The sequence below is a fragment of the Sparus aurata genome, unplaced genomic scaffold (genome assembly GCF_900880675.1).
Source record: "Sparus aurata unplaced genomic scaffold, fSpaAur1.1, whole genome shotgun sequence".
NCBI lineage: Eukaryota > Metazoa > Chordata > Actinopteri > Spariformes > Sparidae > Sparus > Sparus aurata.
Genome location: NW_022045107.1, coordinates 49,936 through 70,830, shown reverse-complemented (window position 1 = coordinate 70,830; position 20,895 = coordinate 49,936). Strand labels below are relative to the sequence as shown.

Sequence of the window (20,895 nt, the reverse complement as noted above, 5' to 3'; positions counted from 1 at the left end):
AAATTAACACTATTCAGAAAAGGTTCAATATCAGCAAAATGGAGAAAATCAGCCATCAGGGAAGTCAGACAATAAAATATGGTATGATGGTAATGGGTAATTCAAATGCTACAGTTTTACAGTTTAGGTTGATTATTTTTTCTATTGTTTTGAACAGTAAAGTAGAACCCTGTGAAACACTGAGGTGAACTTCAGTGTGGTTGTTTGATTTGTTCGGCCTTCTCGTTGTTGTCTGTCATGGTTTCCTTTGATCTCAGGATGTGGGCTGAATGTTGGCTGAAAGTGAACAGTGAGAACTCTGACAGCATCGACGGAGGATGGAGGTCGCTTCACTCTGCCTCATAATCTGTAAGTAATCTAACTTTTTCCATAAGACATACTTCGGTTGGATCATTCATTTTTAATACCAATACTTCAGGGGTTTGTTTTCTACACTGATTATTACTTAAGATTTCACTCTGTCATTGTCAAGAGTGGGTACTGAGACAAGTAAATGCAGTTTTACATAAAACCAGAAGTTCACAACACATTAGGGTAAAGGTGTGGAGAGTGACAGTAAGCAGGAGAATGATACACCAAGATAGATACAATATCAACAGCAGGTACAGAATTGAAAAGGCTATTGTAGTTTATGGGCTTTCCTCCTCAAAGGTGTCAGTGTGTAGTTTGATGATAAAAGTATTCTGCGGAGGCAAGGCTGGGTGGAATGATAGAGCAATCTTTATTGAAACAGAATCTTGAGCCCTGCGTCCAGATCAGAAGCGGCCGCGTTCTGACATTATCAAATCTCTGGAAAAAGCAATGCCAAAATGCTTCTCCCTCTGACCGATCAGAACTCCTATCAGCCCTTGATCTAAGGAGTTCTACTAGGTGCCAGCCCTTCTCTTCTCTCTTTGCACAGGCCTTTAGAGACCCTTTCCAGTACACACCCACTTCTTCTAATTGGTCATTTTGGTATATTATCCCATAGACTAAAAGAGGAGTTGACCTGTTTCTCTACTCTTCTCCCATAACTCATCTGACCTGGCTGCGGATAACTGTCGGTCTTGTCCCCAAAATGACCCAAAGGGGTTCCCCATCCTTCTACGTGAACATAAACATTTGGGCATCTCCCACCATTTGGCGGGGGCCAACCTCAGGTTTTGGTACTTTATGATGGCCTGCCGTCTGCTAACCTTTAGCCCTCACCAGTTGAAAAACTACTTTAGGACCCCTGGAGCTGTGAGCCTCACTCTGTCTGCACTCCTTAACTCATATGAGGAGAAACAATTAGTCATCATTCAATCTACCAAGTAAACTCAAAAAACATGTGTTGCCATCCAGATACCTCACTATAACAATAGTGAGCTGACGGTTGGTCTGATCACTTCAGAACCAAACATGCAGGGTTTGATGTCAGTAAGATTAGATATCAATCTGATGTTTTTAAAATCACGTCTTTTATTTCCTGTTTAAATCACCAGCAGCCACCCTGAGCATCTACCCTGACAGATCCCAGTTCTTTCGGTATGAACAGATCTCTCTAAGCTGTGCAGGGCCAGGAAACTCTACTGACTGGACACTGAAGAGAAACACTTCATATAAGACATCCCAGCCATGTAAGGGGGGCTTCGGATACCCACGTGACTCTGTCTGCACCCTCAGGAGAGCCAATCCATTTGACTCCGGGGTGTACTGGTGTGAATCTGAGCAGGGCGAGTGCAGCAAACCCATCAACATCACAGTGACAGGTATGCTTATGTTTTCTTTCACATTGTGTTTTATGCTCCAGTTTGACAAAGAGATCATAAATCGGTTATCTATATCTGAGGCCTGGGACTTTCACATGGAGAGGCCCTCTATGTTGGCAGAGATCAGGACTAACATGTCGTTAGCGAGCCACTTTCTCTCTCTTGACGACCGAAGAATATTTATTTCAATAAAAATCTGCCAGATTATTACTTTAAATATGATGCGAGGCTGAGCTGCATCATCTGTCCATTGTCATGTTACAGTTTACTCTGTGTTTTATCATCTCTGTCGATTCAAGACAAATGCAACTCACAACATGGCACAGTATGGTGTAAATACTGATAAGGTGAAATGTCATCATGGCGCATAGCAAACAGTGAAGGGGAAAAGTTTTGTCAACTCTAATAAAACGTAAGGATGCAAAGGTAACATGTGTAGAGTTCTGTCTCCACCGTGGTTTGAATGTTCCAGCTGTGTGGCCTTTGTCCTCACTCCTCGATGAGCTTCCATCACATCTTTAAAAACATTTTAGGTCAAATGACAAAGTGAATTGGACGGTAGGTGATGGTTGATGATGTAAATTTACTTATGGAAATAAGACGTGGTGTTATATTTGGACTAAATGTCGGCTTTGCCTTTCTGTATTTCAGAGGGTGATGTGATCCTGGAGAGCCCTGCACGTCCTGTGACAGAGGGAGACACTGTGACACTTCGCTGTTCCTACAAGGAAGGAACAGAAAATAATCCTACTTCTGATTTCAGCGCTACATTCTTCAAAGACGGTGTATTCATCGGTACTGAGCCTGCAGGAAAGATGATCCTCTCGTCAGTGTCCAAGCATCATGAAGGCTTCTACAAGTGTGAACACCCTGAGAAACGACAGTCGGAGCAGAGCTGGCTGTCTGTGACAGGTGAGCTGATCTTCTGCTCTCTGTATGTCACAACATGTCGGGCTGTTTGAGACTATTCTGGAAAATTCAGTGTGATATTTGGATCATGTTTCATGTCTGAAACTGATCGATATCTTCCTCACAGGTCAACCATCGAATTCCTCTCTTCATCCTCCTCCCATGTCTCTGCACAAGCTGGTGTGGACCATCCTGCTCTTCAACATCTGCACTGCCATCCTCATCCTCGCCATATACACCTACAGAAGGTGCACTCAAGGTAAGAATCCGTCTCATACAATATCATTACTGCTGTACTGATCATCTGATCTGGTGTCCTCCTCAAAGAGAGACACGTCAAAGCATCACGCCAGAGAGTGATCTGATTGGTCAGTAGTCTGGCCGTCATTGCGATACAAACCTCCAAACGTGGTTCCTGTAAGCTGTACTGTAGGTTACCATGGTGATAGACCTTAATAAAATGGGGCCAGTACGAGATGGCAGAAAACCAAAGCCAAGACCAGGCTCATCGTTAGACCTGGACATTCCAGGCTATAGCCCCGGATGTTTTGGGAATATCTCCAAATCTCTGTGCATAAAAAAAAAAAAAATCAAATATAATCACCTGATGATGAAAACAGCCCCAGAGGTTTTTATGTGGTTGTATATCGAACGGCCAGCAGCCACAAACGCAACATTTTCACCAGGAGCTGACCTGGATTTCCTTATGACATATTCCCATATATGGGCAGAGTCAGAATAATGTGTTGCAAATTCAACATCAGTGTTATACTTTTCCCCTCTATGCCTCACTGATAATAGCAGAGCCGTCTGTTAGCACACTGTTTAGTTCCATTGCAATGTTTATAGCAGTTAGTTATTCTGGATATACAGAAGTTACAGTAGTTAGTTATTCTGGATATACAAGGTTTACAGGAGTCAGTTATTATGGATATACAGAGGATCATTGGAAAAAAAAAAGTTGCAGCCAGAGCAAGAAGACATGGAGAGTGAGACATCATCTCCCGAACCTCTGATAATACTTTCATTAGCTCAGGTCAGCCAGCCGTTGCTTTGAATCAATGGTGGTCCTGTGTTACTAGCTAGTAGCCAGCCTCTGCACCTCACTAGCTTTCAGGACACTTCATTTGAATAACTAAAGAGACAAACTTACTTACGTATCCTACCAGCTCTGTAGGATCGAATCATGTTCTTCATAAGCCATCCTTCGTTTTCCATGAACTTGTTCCATTACGTAAACTAGTACAGTACCGTAGGGCTAATGCAGATAGACAATGAAGTGAAGAAATTATAATAGGGAATGTTCTACCTGCTCTAATAGCCTATGCACACAGCACAGGTCTTATTACAGGCTATAATATCTTTAACTTAAACATCACTCAGTCAGCCTATAGTGAGGGAAAATTAGCTTTATGTGTGATTAGAATATGACGATGAGGATGAAATGATTGGCCTTCCTCTCCTTCTCAAACAGCCCAATTTTCAAATTTTCCCACACCCCCATTAAAAAAAGACTCTATCTGCAGGGCTAAAACCCCGAATGTTTTGCACACCTGGTCAAGCCTAAAAAAGGGCCAACTAACCCACACAGCTCGCTATGTGACAGAGGCCTCAGTTTGTGGCTAACAGGGTGAACAAGGCCAACAGAGCAGAACTGGTTGTCACAGAAAGCAGGAAGTGAAATGAAACCATGCAAGACTGAAAAAAGAAAAAAAAGGTGGAATTAAATTCTTCAAATGACTTCAGACTTTCTCTGCTCTGGTTTTCCTGCAGGAGAGATCGCCTGATCATCTGGTGCTCGACTGAAGAAGAAGAAGAAGAAGAAGAAGAAGAAGAAGAAGAAGAGCCTGTTTGCTGCCCAATATGAATGGAAAGAAGCTAATATTCTTATTTCTTTATTTATCATCTTTAAGTATCTCTTTGCCAGTATAACACGACGCCTACATAGTTTAAAAAAATGATGTATGCACTGAACCAACCACAAACATTCTGGTTCTCAAATCTGATGAGTCGTTTGTTTAAACATACAGAAAGATGGTGGACACATTGTTAATATGCTTGATGCTGTGTACGAAATATTATCTACATTTCTAATTCCACTGTAACGATGTCCAACAGTTATATACTGTGTTACGATGTTTTGACTTCTGGGCTGAAGTTTGCAATAAAATAACTTTGTAACACATTACAACAGGGACAGACAACCGTGTGCCATAAAGACAAGGAGTGTACGTTTTTATATCAATTTAAAGTACATGTCATAATTCATTATCTATTCCACAAACTCTCTTTGGAGTCCTCATTAACAATCTGTCATGTGCACTGAATTCCCAGCATGGAAAAATCCCCTCAGACACTGAGTGAAGCAGTTTCATTTCCTCCAAAGCAGCCACACTTCAGTCAGCACACAAAACAGAAAGTAAACAGCACAACTGTTGCACTCCATCTTGAGCACAACAAGGTAAGTTTGTCCTACTTACAAATAGTTTAACTACAGCAGCAACAACACAAGCAGATATCAGTTCATATATTATTACTAATGAGGAGTTTCACTACTTGTTTTTGTCAGATGTCTGCAGTATTCAACTTGCTGGAGTGGTTGTAGATGACTCCTACAGCATGACAAGATAGGATTACTAGTTTTCAATTAGTTTCCCCAACACACGGGGGAAAAGCCCAAAGTCGCAACTTCATTTTGAAGAAAACTTGGCAACCCTGTCTCTTTCATCTGGTGTTCTTGGACTGGATCGACACTTTGCTGCCTCCCACAGTTCAGACCATAAACTACAGCTCACTGACAGAAGAGAAGCTTTTATCAGTCAGGCTTCACTCAGTGTTGTAGAGAGCGCTGTTGTTATCTCAGCTGAATGCTGCTCAGTTGTAAAGTTGTTGTTGTGCTGCTGTACAGCCTATAGCCCTGTAATAAACTGTGGTCCATGAGGGCAGTGCTGCATATTCAAAGACTGATATGATGAACCCTGAGCATGGTTTCAGAGGACACTTGTGTTTGAGTTTGCTCAGGTTGATAATGTGGCTGCTCATGTCCGGTTTCACAGAAATGTGACTCATTAGAGTCAAACCTCTGTGAGCAGCATCTCTCAGTGGAGAGCAGCATAAGATCTGGGAGTCTGTCTTCCACAAATAGCTTCCTGAGCCGGGCTCTGCTTCACTGACTGCAGCACTGAAGTGGTTGTCATTTGCAATGTAACATATATTTTGAGGAGCTTGGTCAGGATAGGGAAAACTGTTCACTTTGTTGACTTTAAGGCACCTTAGCAGAGCGAGCACGTTGTTGTTTGGAAGAATATTGGAAGAGTGGAACACCTTGATTTCAGGGAAAACATCTTCTTCCTTCATGTTATTTATTTTCTGCTAAAGGTACAGAGAACAAAACTGGGTGTTTTTAATGAGACATCAAGAAATTTCCAGCCGTGTTTGTGAGGGCAAATACATTATATTTACCAACCCTAATAAACTCCATATAAACTTTACCAGACCATGAGCAAAATGTTGTCCCAGGTTAAAATTAAAAATTAAACCCCAAAAAACAACTTGCAACACAAATTAATGTAAAGTTTCAACATACACATAAATGCAGCCGTAATATTAATCGTAAACATCAGATATGATGGTTAAACACTGTCAGGGAACAGTTTACTGCTCTGAGTGCTCTTAATTTTCATATTTAAGCTATAATATGAACTTTTACTTTGAATGGTTTTAATCACAAATAACTGCAGTGTTATAATTAAATCACTAGGGGGAGCTCTTTATCGGTTTCATGTCTAAGTCCAGTATTGTGTGAATAAAACAAGCATTTTTTTTTTAAAAAGTGAGAGTGCTTTAATTCAATTCACATAATAAAGGAGAGATTTAGAAAAGCATACAATAATCTAAGTCATATTTACAGAATTAATATGAAAAATAACAAAGATTAAATAAAGAATTAAAACTTTATCATAAATACAAAGCAATTCTAAATTAAAGTCTCCTAACCCCCAGGCGTCAAATCCTATTGTTTTACATCACAATATACATTCATAATTTACATTAAAGCTCATGTGGTCAACACATGAAGAGATTTACAGAAATTCAGATATTTTTGCACAAACATGAATAAATAAATCAGTTAAAAATTTAAAAGGTTTCCCGGAACACAAACTTTTACTCTCCCTCCTGGTTGTGCAACGTAACCTGCAGTGTAATTTTCATAAAAACATGCCGTCCATAACGCTGTTGTGTAACGACCTGCAGGTGAGAAGTCCTTCTGTAAAGGACAGGATCTCTTACATGAAGCTTGATGCTAATGATCACAGAACTGTCTCATCAGAAGTATTCTAAAGTCAGACTTTCACCAGTAATTTAAATAAAAGACACAAGTGCAACATTACAGACAGTTTAAAGAGCTGCTCTCAGATCAGCTGTACCCATTTTAGATTCTAGATTGTAGCTAAAGGCCAGTTAGCTTTGGTCTGCTAAGACGACTTTAGTCTCCAGTCGTTACATCCACAAATGATTTGTTTCAGTGATTATCATGTAAAGTATTTTCTGTAGTGAATTGTCCTGAAAACTGAGCTGTAATCTTGTATTTTAGAAATCTGGCATAAGGTAGCTAGTTAGCACAAGCTGGCTAATCATGAGCTACACATCAAATAGTAAATGTGAGGAATTGTTTGTGTCTCTTAATTGCCCCCCAGAGACAAATTACGTTTTTTGAACTGAATTAAATGGTGCGTTCATGTGGTCTCAGAATAACTGGGGACAAAAGGTTTAACCAACTCGGAAAATTCACATGAACAAGTTAAACATGTCAAGTCAGAATGACAATTTGAGAAAGTCAGAGAAGATAAGATTTTAAAAAATCTCTTGCTATGCTTGAAGGAAAGGTTCATCTTTTTTCTGACATAAGAGGCAAGAACGATGAGAAGCCTGATAACTACAAACTATTAAACTGTTTGCAGTGCAGAACAAAACTCCAACAGAACCTGATGAGTATCACATGTTTAGCAGCAGTCTACATTGAGTTTATAATCCCTGAATGAATGTATACATGACAGGCACAATGGATGGATTCACAGGTTAAGGCACATTATAATCAATACTTTTTTTTTCCAAGTATTTCTTTGGCCTTTACGGATTATTTTTTTCTTTCTTTTTAAAGATTTTTTTGAGGCAAAGACACCTTTATTTAACAGTGGCTAGATCAGAAGGGGGGGGGGGGGCTGTCATGCAGTATAGGTCCTCAAGTAGGATGCAAACCAGGGTCCACTGCGTTTCTGGCATGCGCTCTAACCATTCGACTACCTGCGCAGCCCCTTTACAGCTTTTTTGAGCGGGAGTGACTGGAAGCAAAGGGCCCCAGGCCGGGAGTTGAACCCAGGACTGCTGCAGCGAGGACAAAGCCTCTGCACATGGGACGCTGCTTTACCTACTGAGCTAAACGACGCCCCATAATCAATACTTTTGTTTCTAGAATGATATTCAGAAACTCCGTTTACATCTGGAGAAACTGTAACGCTCCCACTCAGCTTTATAAAGTGTCATTGGAGGTTCCTCCTGCTCAGAGGTCTCATTAAAACTTAAACCCACTAACAATGGGCTTGTGTTGGCAATGGGAATGTGTTCACTGTGTTACATCCGAGTTTTTAATCACCTAAGCTCAGCTTCGACCTAAACATAAGACCTGAGTGAACAGGCTAAATTCTGATGCATTTCCTGCTACATGAATTGATGACACGTCATCATCATCATCATCTGGTGGCACATTAATAAGGAAGGAATTTGGGATGCTTCTGATCAGAGGAGAGAGGAAGGAGACGTAAAGCGCGAAGCTTCAGATAAAAATCACAGACAGTCTGTCTTGACTGCGGAGAGTCTGATGTGGGTCAATACATTAATATATTAAATAATCTTTAAAAACCTTTGTAAACAGTTCATAGGATAGCAAGTTAAACCTGAGTGCAAACAAAATCTTTGGATGAAACGATACTAGACTTCACCTGTGTAGTGCCTAGAAATACATTCTCTTTTCTTCAGACAGCTGAGCTTTTGTACATTTTTCACTGGATTGTTTTTTAGTCTCAGCGGAACGATGGTTGCTACTTCATTTGCCATCAGCTGGATCGTCCTGCTCTTCATTCTCAAGCATCTGGATCTGTTCTTCATTTGGGTTTTGGTCCACTGGTTCGTTCTCTGTGAGAAGACAAGGTGAGAGCAGTTTTACATGCAGATAATGAATTCACACAATTTCAAAGCAAAGTTTTTTTTTAATAAATCAATTGTTTTAAAAATATCTTCTAGTTTTGATCCAGAGAGCAATTTGTCTTAGTGCAAGTTTGTTATCACCCCAGCGTATTCGGTCGATAAGCAACGTCAGCTGAACAGTTGTAACTCTGTGACAGTTGACGTTATTCATATCAGAAAAAAACCATACTCCTAGGCCACTATGGATAAGTTTGAAATTAACTTTAATATTTTTGGAAAAGACGGTGATTTCGAGACTTGGCTAAAGGCTAAAGGCTGAGTTGTAGTCACCGATAAAATAAAGAAAAAGAGAGGAGAACAGCGAAGAGGGAGAGGCAAATCAGTAATTGATCTCAGACAGTTAATCCGCTGTGTTCTTTAGAATGTTCTGTTTAACGTCTGTGTCTTCAGTTTGGCGAACTATATTTCTCTGCTGTAAATACTATGAATGATAACAAATAAATTATAAAAAGACACACTGTGTGAAGTTTACTTTTTCGCGTTGACAAGTAGCCGTGTAATAAGCAGGATTATGTATAGAACGGCGGTCACTATCGGGAAAATAAGTCTTATTTTCCCGATAGTGACTGCTGTTCTATACATTATCCCTTACATATTAGACAGTGTATTAAGTTTGTGAAAGTTTTAGTCCTTCCACTAACTACATAATTTATCCCAAAACATTCCTCGCTCTCTGTTAAATATCCTATTCATAAGACATTTAATATGAGAGCAAACAGTAGAAATGCATGTAGAGCAATTGTAATTTTCTGCTCTGGTGAGTCAACAACAATCTGTTGGATTCTATTAAACTTTGTGCAGCAGAATCACATTTTCTCCCCCAGTTATCATCTGGTGATATTAAAGCTCCTACATGACCTCAGATTTTGGGTTACCTTCATCTTCAGGTGGTTGAAGAGCCTGGAGTGGAATGTCCTGGTAGATTTGAGGGTTGTTGGAATTTGTTCCTGAGCAGCCTGTATTAAAAAGAAAAAAAGAGAGTAACTTGTAAGTATTCAAACAGCACGCACCGCATTTATTACCATTTAAAGAAGGGAGCAGCTTAATGAGCTCAGTTTGGTTGTCAACTTAGTTCTTCCTCATTTTCTACCCCAGTTATCATCTTGTGTCCACCTTTATAGTCAGTATTATAGCTCCTCCATCACATCACTATTAATAAGTAAACGTATTTAACAGGGATAACATAAAAACATGTGATGGCTTCATTGAGTCAACTTTATGTTTTTGTTTACAAGAGCAGCATGAGAGTCAAATGTTAATTTTATGAAGGGGATTATGAAAGAATATTCACTTCATTTTATTTTAAGTTAAGATTTTAATTAAAAACCTACATCAGTAGTTGGTCTGTGACAGGACATCAACTCTGACCTCCTGTATGAAAGTCAGGCTACAAACTGACCCTCACACTCAGTTTCTATAATGTTACGTCCTACGTCACTAAAAGAGTCACACTGACTGACAGTGGATGTTAACTGTCAGTGATACTGACTGAACTCAGAGGAGCAGCAACATTTAAACCAACAACAGGGCGAGTGAAACAACTTTTCACCTTGAGTGTCTGTTTAACAGGAAATGTGTCAATAATGATAAAGTTGAGAGACGTTTGACTTACAGTTCTTAAGCTGCTCACGATGACGGTAGGCCAAAGTGATGATGATGATGAGAGCAGCAACACCAAGAACACCACCGACAACACCACCAATAATATTGTTCTGTCCGTCTGTGCCATCTGAAAGAATGTAGGAGAGATGTTTCAGTGCTTTGCTTCAGATTTCTAATTTATATTTCTCAGTTCATCATATACATAATATATTCCAGTTGTTCACAGCTGCAGGAGGCTGCATGCTTCTGCTGAGAGGACGGGAAACAAAAGCAAACAACACATTTCAAGTGTTCAGCTGCACAAGTTAAGGTGAACACTGCTGCAGGTGGTTGGCATCAACTAGCAGCTCACTGACTGTTTCTCCCCCTGAAATACTTCAGACTGATCCACTGACACAATGCTGCCAAATATGACCCTGTTGTTGTTGGGGGGCCTTTAACATCTGTACTAGGGCTGGGCGATTAACTGACTTTCAATTTTGATTTTGGCTTCCCTCGATCATGAAAACAGGATAATCATAATAAAACGATCATTCTGCCGCACGCTGTGTCTTGTGTGGTAAATGCAGCGAACCCTTCCATCTCCACCTGTGCGCTCCGCTCCGCCTGAACATTTTCGCTTTCAGCCACACTGGTGCGTATTCCCAGTGCGTGTAAAAACGTGTAGAAGAAGACGGTAGAAGATGGCAGAAATGCAGCCTTTGGTCGGGAAAAAAGGTAAAGCGAATTCTGTGGTGTGGAAACACTTTGTTTTCGAGGAGTCTGACTCGGAACAAACAAAGATATTGTTAAGATATGTCGCGCGACCGTGTCTGCACCTCAAGGGAACACAACCAATTTATTTAACTATTTAAAGTCCACACACAGAGTAATACATGACCAAGTAGTGAAGGTACAAAAAAACTCAAAAATGAAAAGCTCCTCGACTCCTGCCACCGCCACACAGTCCTCAGTTAAAGACACACTTTACACCACATATCCATCCAGCTCCTACAGGCATAAAGAAATAATGGATGCCGTCACATACATGATTGCCAAAGACATGTGACCTATCAACACTGTTAGCAACCCGGGGTTCAATAAACTGATTAACACATTGGACAAGCGGTATGTGTCACCATCATGTCACCATCATGTCACCATTTCAGCAGAATTGCGCTGCCTGCTCTTTATGATGAATGTTGCAGAAAGTTGCAAGAGAAGTGTCAACAGCATTAGGTTTTGCCACCACAACGGACCTATGGTCGAGTCGCATCGGGATAATGTTTATTTTTTGTTTTTACTTATCATTTAGTTCATTTTCTTGATGTATTTTTCTCTTATTTATTTGCATTTTTCTTGTTTTTCAGTTCAAACTTATTGTGTTAAAAGAAATACCAGAGTTCAAAGTTCAATAAGTGTTTGTTCTCAAATCAATGAATAATCGTCTTTAATAATCGTGATTGTGATTTTTGCCATAATCGAGCAGCACTAGTCTGTACTATAAGAATCAGAGGCTGCAACAGCTGCACACTGTTCACCTCACTGAAGGTGTGAAGATGATCTGGAGGCTGACTCATCAAGTTCAACTTACTGTTTGGTTTATCTGGAGACACAGGATCATCCTCAGAGCTGTCTTCTTCTGCAGGAAGGACTGTTAAAAAAGAGAAACTCTTTTATCTATTAACAAGCAAGCAGCACATTTATTACATCTGTTTCAGGGAAAAGAACATTTTTATGTGATCAGTTTGTTCTCCAAGTTGTGACTATGAACAATGAAATTATAATCAAACACAATTTGTGGGCATCATCATCTAGACATCTGGTTTAATGTCACATCACTGCATCAAACAAGCTGTTATTACCTGTGAAGCCTCTTGTGTACAGTTTGGTTACAAACTTCATGATAATAAAATAGTATTAGTACGTACCTTTGAGGTTTACAGTACAGCAGAGACGCCCTCCAACATAGCTTTGGTATGAACCATTATGAGATGTGGTTGCTAGCAGACTTAGAGAACAGTTCCCCGAGGACAGTTCCTCCTTGAAAAGAGATGTTCGGTCTTTGAAGTCATCACTCTGTTGGTGAAGGTAATCTTCACCCTGAAAATACAGATGGACAGTCTTTTTCCCTGTAGTTGGATCCATAAATGTCCACTTAACTTCTTCAAGGCTGATATCCATCTTGTTCTTTGTTGAACATGGGAGAATCACTGTGTCACCAGCTTTTCCTTCAATGGTTGTATTTTGGCACTGCAACACTGTTGAAGACAAACAGAAACAAAATATTATGATTACATCGAGCCGTTGGATTGTCTACAACAAAAAATACACAACACAGATGCTGATCGCTCTGTTTTAGAATCCAGTGTTTTAGTTATGATGTACTATATAATTTCGTGGCTTGAAACAGCTGCAGACTGTTCACCTCACTGAAGGTGTGAAGATGATCTGGAGGCTGAATTATCAAGTTCAACTTACTGTTTGGTTTATCTGGAGACACAGGATCATCCTCAGAGCTGTCTTCTTCTGCTGGAAGGACTGTTAAAAAAGAGAAACTCTTTTATGTATTAACAAGCAAGCAGCACATTTATTACATCTGTTTCAGGGAAAAGAACATTTCTTTGTGATCAGTTTGTTCTCCAAGTTGTGACTATGAACAATGAAATTATAGTCAAACACAATTTGTGGGCATGATCATCTAGACATCTGGTTTAATGTCACATCACTGCATCAAACAAGCTGTTATTACCTGTGAAGCCTCTTGTGTACAGTTTGGTTACAAACCTCGTGATAAAATAGTATTAGTACGTACCTTTGAGGTTTACAGTACAGCAGAGACGCCCTCCAACATAGCTTTGGTATGAACCATTATGAGATGTGGTTACTCGCAGTCTTAGAGAACAGTTCCCTGAGGACAGTTCCTCCTTGAAAAGAGATGTTCGGTCTTTGAAGTCATCACTCTGTTGGTGAAGGTCATCTTTACCCTGAAAATACAGATGGACAGTCTTTTTCCCTGTAGTTGGATCCATAAATGTCCACTTAACTTCTTCAAGGCTGATATTCATCTTGTTCTTTGTTGAACATGGGAGAATCACTGTGTCACCAGCTTTTCCTTCAATGGTTGTATTTTGGCACTGCAACACTGTTGAAGACAAACAGAAACAAAATATTATGATTACATCGAGCCGTTGGATTGTCTACAACAAAACACTCACAACACAAGACGCTGGTTGCCAGTGTTTTAGTTATGATGTACTATATAATTTAGTGGCTGGCAACAGCTGCACACTGTTCACCTCACTGAAGGTGTGAAGATGATCTGGAGGCTGAATTAACAAGTTCAACTTACTGTTTGGTTTATCTGGAGACACAGGATCATCCTCAGAGCTGTCTTCTTCTGCTGGAAGGACTGTTAAAAAAGAGAAACTCTTTTATGTATTAACAAGCAAGCAGCACATTTATTACATCTGTTTCAGGGAAAAGAACATTTTATGTGATCAGTTTGTTCTCCAAGTTGTGACTATGAACAATGAAATTATAATCAAACACAATTTGTGGGCATCATCATCTAGACATCTGGTTTAATGTCACATCACTGCATCAAACAAGCTGTTATTACCTGTGAAGCCTCTTGTGTACAGTTTGGTTACAAACTTCATGATAATAAAATAGTATTAGTACGTACCTTTGAGGTTCACAGTACAGCAGAGACGCCCTCCAACATAGCTTTGGTATGAACCATTATGAGATGTGGTTGCTAGCAGACTGAGAGAACAGTTCCCTGAGGACAGTTCCTCCTTGAAAAGAGATGTTCGGTCTTTGAAGTCATCACTCTGTTGGTGAAGGTCATCTTTACCCTTAAAATACAGATAGACAGTCTTTTTCCCTGTAGTTGGATCCATAAATGTCCACTTAACTTCTTCACATCTGATATTCATCTTGTTCTTTGTTGAACATGGGAGAATCACTGTGTCACCAGCTTTTCCTTCAATGGTTGTATTTTGGCACTGCAACACTGTTGAAGACAAACAGAAACAAAATATTATGATTACATCGAGCCGTTGGATTGTCTACAACAAAAAATACTTACAACACAAGAAGCTGGTTGCCAGTGTTTTAGTTATGATATACTATATAATTTAGTGGCTGGCAACAGCTGTACACTGTTCACCTCACTGAAGGTGTGAAGATGATCTGGAGGCTGAATTATCAAGTTCAACTTACTGTTTGGTTTATCTGGAGACACAGGATCATCCTCAGAGCTGTCTTCTTCTGCAGGAAGGACTGTTAAAAAAGAGAAACTTTTTTATGTATTAACAAGCAAGCAGCACATTTATTACATCTGTTTCAAGGAAAAGAACATTTCTTTGTGATCAGTTTGTTCTCCAAGTTGTGACTATGAACAATGAAATTATAGTCAAACACAATTTGTGGGCATGATCATCTAGACATCTGGTTTAATGTCACATCACTGCATCAAACAAGCTGTTATTACCTGTGAAGCCTCTTGTGTACAGTTTGGTTACAAACCTCGTGATAAAATAGTATTAGTACGTACCTTTGAGGTTTACAGTACAGCAGAGACGCCCTCCAACATAGCTTTGGTATGAACCATTATGAGATGTGGTTGCTAGCAGACTTAGAGAACAGTTCCCTGAGGACAGTTCCTCCTTGAAAAGAGATGTTCGGTCTTTGAAGTCGTCACTCTGTTGGTGAAGGTAATCTTTACCCTGAAAATACAGATGGACAGTCTTTTTCCCTGTAGTTGGATCCATAAATGTCCACTCAACTTCTTCAAGGCTGATATTCATCTTGTTCTTTGTTGAACATGGGAGAATCACTGTGTCACCAGCTTTTCCTTCAATGGTTGTATTTTGGCACTGCAACACTGTTGAAGACAAACAGCAACGAAATATTATGATTACATCGAGCCGTTGGATTGTCTACAACAAAAAATACTTACAACACAAGACGCTGGTTGCCAGTGTTTTAGGTATGATGTACTATATAATTTAGTGGCTGGCAACAGCTGCACACTGTTCACCTCACTGAAGGTGTGAAGATGATCTGGAGGCTGACTTATCAAGTTCAACTTACTGTTTGGTTTATCTGGAGACACAGGATCATCCTCAGAGCTGTCTTCTTCTGCTGGAAGGACTGTTAAAAAAGAGAAACTCTTTTATGTATTAACAAGCAAGCAGCACATTTATTACATCTGTTTCAGGGAAAAGAACATTTCTTTGTGATCAGTTTGTTCTCCAAGTTGTGACTATGAACAATGAAATTAAAGTCAAACACAATTTGTGGGCATGATCATCTAGACATCTGGTTTAATGTCACATCACTGCATCAAACAAGCTGTTATTACCTGTGAAGCCTCTTGTGTACAGTTTGGTTACAAACTTCATGATAATAAAATAGTATTAGTACGAACCTTTGAGGTTTACAGTACAGCAGAGACGCCCTCCAACATAGCTTTGGTATGAACCATTATGAGATGTGGTTGCTAGCAGACTTAGAGAACAGTTCCCTGAGGACAGTTCCTCCTTGAAAAGAGATGTTCGGTCTTTGAAGTCATCACTCTGTTGGTGAAGTTGATCTTTACCCTGAAAATACAGATGGACAGTCTTTTTCCCTGTAGTTGGATCCATAAATGTCCACTTAACTTCTTCAAGGCTGATATTCATCTTGTTCTTTGTTGAACATGGGAGAATCACTGTGTCACCAGCTTTTCCTTCAATGGTTGTATTTTGGCACTGCAACACTGTTGAAGACAAACAGAAACAAAATATTATGATTACATCGAGCCGTTGGATTGTCTACAACAAAACACTCACAACACAAGACGCTGGTTGCCAGTGTTTTAGTTATGATGTACTATATAATTTAGTGGCTGGCAACAGCTGCACACTGTTCACCTCACTGAAGGTGTGAAGATGATCTGGAGGCTGAATTATCAAGTTCAACTTACTGTTTGGTTTATCTGGAGACACAGGATCATCCTCAGAGCTGTCTTCTTCTGCAGGAAGGACTATTAAAAAAGAGAAACTCTTTTATGTATTAACAAGCAAGCAGCACATTTATTACATCTGTTTCAGGGAAAAGAACATTTTATGTGATCAGTTTGTTCTCCAAGTTGTGACTATGAACAATGAAATTATAGTCAAACACAATTTCTGGGCATCCTCATCTAGACATCTGGTTTAATGTCACATCACTGCATCAAACAAGCTGTTATTACCTGTGAAGCCTCTTGTGTACAGTTTGGTTACAAACTTCATGATAATAAAATAGTATTAGTACGAACCTTTGAGGTTTACAGTACAGCAGAGACGCCCTCCAACACAGCTTTGGTATGAACCATTATGAGATGTGGTTGCTAGCAGACTTAGAGAACAGTTCCCTGAGGACAGTTCCTCCTTGAAAAGAGATGTTCGGTCTTTGAAGTCATCACTCTGTTGGTGAAGGTAATCTTCACCCTGAAAATACAGATGGACAGTCTTTTTCCCTGTAGTTGGATCCATAAATGTCCACTTAACTTCTTCACATCTGATATTCATCTTGTTCTTTGTTGAACATGGGAGAATCACTGTGTCACCAGCTTTTCCTTCAATGGTTGTATTTTGGCACTGCAACACTGTTGAAGACAAACAGAAACAAAATATTATGATTACATCGAGCCGTTGGATTGTCTACAACAAAACACTCACAACACAAGACGCTGGTCGCCAGTGTTTTAGTTATGATGTACTATATAATTTAGTGGCTGGCAACAGCTGCACACTGTTCACCTCACTGAAGGTGTGAAGACGATCTGGAGGCTGAATTATCAAGTTCAACTTACTGTTTGGTTTATCTGGAGACACAGGATCATCCTCAGAGCTGTCTTCTTCTGCAGGAAGGACTGTTAAAAAAGAGAAACTCTTTTATCTATTAACAAGCAAGCAGCACATTTATTACATCTGTTTCAAGGAAAAGAACATTTCTTTGTGATCAGTTTGTTCTCCAAGTTGTGACTATGAACAATGAAATGATAGTCAAACACAATTTGTGGGCATGATCATCTAGACATCTGGTTTAATGTCACATCACTGCATCAAACAAGCTGTTATTACCTGTGAAGCCTCTTGTGTACAGTTTGGTTACAAACTTCATGATAATAAAATAGTATTAGTACGTACCTTTGAGGTTCACAGTACAGCAGAGACGCCCTCCAACACAGCTTTGGTATGAACCATTATGAGATGTGGTTACTAGCAGACTGAGAGAACAGTTCCCTGAGGACAGTTCCTCCTTGAAAAGAGATGTTCGGTCTTTGAAGTCGTCACTCTGTTCATGAAGGTAATCTTTACCCTGAAAATACAGATGGACAGTCTTTTTCCCTGTAGTTGGATCCATAAATGTCCACTCAACTTCTTCAAGGCTGATATTCATCTTGTTCTTTGTTGAACATGGGAGAATCACTGTGTCACCAGCTTTTCCTTCAATGGTTGTATTTTGGCACTGCAACACTGTTGAAGACAAACAGAAACAAAATATTATGATTACATCGAGCCGTTGGATTGTCTACAACAAAATACACAACACAGATGCTGATCGCCAGTGTTTTAGAATCCAGTGTTTTAGTTATGATGTACTATATAATTTCGTGGCTGGCAACAGCTGCACACTGTTCACCTCACTGAAGGTGTGAAGATGATCTGGAGGCTGAATTATGAAGTTCAACTTACTGTTTGGTTTATCTGGAGACACAGGATCATCCTCAGAGCTGTCTTCTTCTGCTGGAAGGACTGTTAAAAAAGAGAAACTCTTTTATGTATTAACAAGCAAGCAGCACATTTATTACATCTGTTTCAAGGAAAAGAACATTTTATGTGATCAGTTTGTTCTCCAAGTTGTGACTATGAACAATGAAACTATAGTCAAACACAATTTCTGGGCATGATCATCTAGACATCTGGTTTAATGTCACATCACTGCATCAAACAAGCTGTTATTACCTGTGAAGCCTCTTGTGTACATTTGGTTACAAACCTCATGATAAAATAGTATTAGTACGTACCTTTGAGGTTTACAGTACAGCAGAGACGCCCTCCAACATAGCTTTGGTATGAACCATTATGAGATGTGGTTACTCGCAGTCTTAGAGAACAGTTCCCTGAGGACAGTTCCTCCTTGAAAAGAGATGTTCGGTCTTTGAAGTCATCACTCTGTTGGTGAAGGTCATCTTCACCCTGAAAATACAGATGGACAGTCTTTTTCCCTGTAGTTGGATCCATAAATGTCCACTTAACTTCTTCACATCTGATATTCATCTTGTTCTTTGTTGAACATGGGAGAATCACTGTGTCACCAGCTTTTCCTTCAATGGTTGTATTTTGGCACTGCAACACTGTTGAAGACAAACAGAAACAAAATATTATGATTACATCGAGCCGTTGGATTGTCTACAACAAAACACTCACAACACAAGACGCTGGTTGCCAGTGTTTTAGTTATGATGTACTATATAATTTAGTGGCTTGCAACAGCTGCACACTGTTCACCTCACTGAAGGTGTGAAGATGATCTGGAGGCTGAATTATCAAGTTCAACTTACTGTTTGGTTTATCTGGAGACACAGGATCATCCTCAGAGCTGTCTTCTTCTGCAGGAAGGACTGTTAAAAAAGAGAAACTCTTTTATGTATTAACAAGCAAGCAGCACATTTATTACATCTGTTTCAGGGAAAAGAACATTTCTTTGTGATCAGTTTGTTCTCCAAGTTGTGACTATGAACAATGAAATTATAGTCAAACACAATTTGTGGGCATGATCATCTAGACATCTGGTTTAATGTCACATCACTGCATCAAACAAGCTGTTATTACCTGTGAAGCCTCTTGTGTACAGTTTGGTTACAAACCTCGTGATAAAATAGTATTAGTACGTACCTTTGAGGTTTACAGTACAGCAGAGACGCCCTCCAACATAGCTTTGGTATGAACCATTATGAGATGTGGTTGCTAGCAGACTGAGAGAACAGTTCCCTGAGGACAGTTCCTCCTTGAAAAGAGATGTTCGGTCTTTGAAGTCATCACTCTGTTGGTGAAGTTGATCTTTACCCTGAAAATACAGATGGACAGTCTTTTTCCCTGTAGTTGGATCCATAAATGTCCACTCAACTTCTTCAAGGCTGATATTCATCTTGTTCTTTGTTGAACATGGGAGAATCACTGTGTCACCAGCTTTTCCTTCAATGGTTGTATTTTGGCACTGCAACACTGTTGAAGACAAACAGAAACAAAATATTATGATTACATCGAGCCGTTGGATTGTCTACAACAAAACACTCACAACACAAGACGCTGGTCGCCAGTGTTTTAGTTATGATGTACTATATAATTTAGTGGCTGGCAACAGCTGCACATTGTTCACCTCACTGAAGGTGTGAAGATGATCTGGAGGCTGACTCATCAAGTTCAACTTACTGTTTGGTTTATCTGGAGACACAGGATCATCCTCAGAGCTGTCTTCTTCTGCAGGAAGGACTGTTAAAAAAGAGAAACTCTTTTATGTATTAACAAGCAAGCAGCACATTTATTACATCTGTTTCAGGGAAAAGAACATTTCTTTGTGATCAGTTTGTTCTCCAAGTTGTGACTATGAACAATGAAATTATAGTCAAACACAATTTGTGGGCATCATCATCTAGACATCTGATTTAATGTCACATCACTGCATCAAACAAGCTGTTATTACCTGTGAAGCCTCTTGTGTACAGTTTGGTTACAAACTTCATGATAATAAAATAGTATTAGTACGAACCTTTGAGGTTTACAGTACAGCAGAGACGCCCTCCAACATAGCTTTGGTATGAACCATTATGAGATGTGGTTACTAGCAGACTTAGAGAACAGTTCCCTGAGGACAGTTCCTCCTTGAAAAGAGATGTTCGGTCTTTGAAGTCATCACTCTGTTGGTGAAGGAAATCTTCACCCTGAAAATACAGATAGACAGTCTTTTTCCCTGTAGTTGGATCCATAAATGTCCACTTAACTTCTTCAAGGCTGATATTCATCTTGTTCTTTGTTGAACATTGGAGAATCACTGTGTCACCAGCTTTTCCTTCAATGGTTGTATTTTGGCACTGCAACACTGTTGAAGACAAACAGAAAGAAAATATTATGATTACATCGAGCCGTTGGATTGTCTACAACAAAATACACAACACAGATGCTGATCGCCAGTGTTTTAGAATCCAGTGTTTTAGTTATGATGTACTATATAATTTCGTGGCTGGCAACAGCTGCACACTGTTCACCTCACTGAAGGTGTGAAGATGATCTGGAGGCTGAATTATGAAGTTCAACTTACTGTTTGGTTTATCTGGAGACACAGGATCATCCTCAGAGCTGTCTTCTTCTGC

The 20,895-nt window shown here is 39.7% G+C and overlaps 2 protein-coding genes across 3 annotated transcripts; one reads left to right on the top strand and one right to left on the bottom strand.

Annotated features, from left to right (window-relative positions):
• Nucleotides 1–255: 255 nt before the first annotated feature.
• Nucleotides 256–4,843, top strand: LOC115577648 (Fc receptor-like protein 5). 2 transcript variants are annotated; one of them, XM_030410551.1, is made up of 5 exons: nucleotides 256–348; nucleotides 1,467–1,730; nucleotides 2,382–2,642; nucleotides 2,767–2,898; nucleotides 4,413–4,843. In XM_030410551.1, exons 1-5 carry the CDS (start codon nucleotides 318–320, stop codon nucleotides 4,424–4,426), a joined length of 702 nt encoding a protein of 233 aa, XP_030266411.1. In that variant the 5' UTR covers nucleotides 256–317; the 3' UTR covers nucleotides 4,427–4,843. The 2 variants fall into 2 exon arrangements, with proteins under 2 accessions (XP_030266411.1, XP_030266410.1); XM_030410550.1 differs by having other exon boundaries at nucleotides 291–348; nucleotides 1,464–1,730.
• Nucleotides 4,844–8,109: 3,266 nt separating this feature from the next.
• LOC115577643 (uncharacterized) lies at nucleotides 8,110–20,572 on the bottom strand. The gene is made up of 19 exons (XM_030410546.1): nucleotides 20,295–20,572; nucleotides 19,958–20,017; nucleotides 19,421–19,750; nucleotides 19,087–19,146; nucleotides 18,550–18,879; nucleotides 17,332–17,391; nucleotides 16,795–17,124; nucleotides 16,459–16,518; nucleotides 15,922–16,251; nucleotides 15,585–15,644; nucleotides 15,046–15,375; nucleotides 13,837–13,896; nucleotides 13,300–13,629; nucleotides 12,966–13,025; nucleotides 12,416–12,745; nucleotides 12,079–12,138; nucleotides 10,516–10,632; nucleotides 9,779–9,859; nucleotides 8,110–8,831 (listed from the first exon to the last, which is right to left on the bottom strand). Exons 1-19 carry the CDS (start codon nucleotides 20,545–20,547, stop codon nucleotides 8,743–8,745), a joined length of 3,330 nt encoding a protein of 1,109 aa, XP_030266406.1. The 5' UTR covers nucleotides 20,548–20,572; the 3' UTR covers nucleotides 8,110–8,742.
• Nucleotides 20,573–20,895: the final 323 nt, after the last annotated feature.

Coding starts and splice junctions, on each gene's coding strand:
- LOC115577648 (XM_030410550.1), top strand. CDS start 318: ATGGAGGTCGCTTCACTCTGCCTCATAATCT. Junction 349..1,463: donor TTCACTCTGCCTCATAATCT/GTAAGTAATCTA, acceptor TTAAATCACCAG/CAGCCACCCTGAGCATCTAC. Junction 2,643..2,766: donor GAGCTGGCTGTCTGTGACAG/GTGAGCTGATCT, acceptor TCTTCCTCACAG/GTCAACCATCGAATTCCTCT.
- LOC115577643 (XM_030410546.1), bottom strand. CDS start 20,547: ATGAATATCAGCCTTGAAGAAGTTAAGTGGACATTTATGGATCCAACT. Junction 18,880..19,086: donor GTCTCCAGATAAACCAAACA/GTAAGTTGAACT, acceptor TGTCTTCAACAG/TGTTGCAGTGCCAAAATACA. Junction 13,630..13,836: donor GTCTCCAGATAAACCAAACA/GTAAGTTGAACT, acceptor TGTCTTCAACAG/TGTTGCAGTGCCAAAATACA.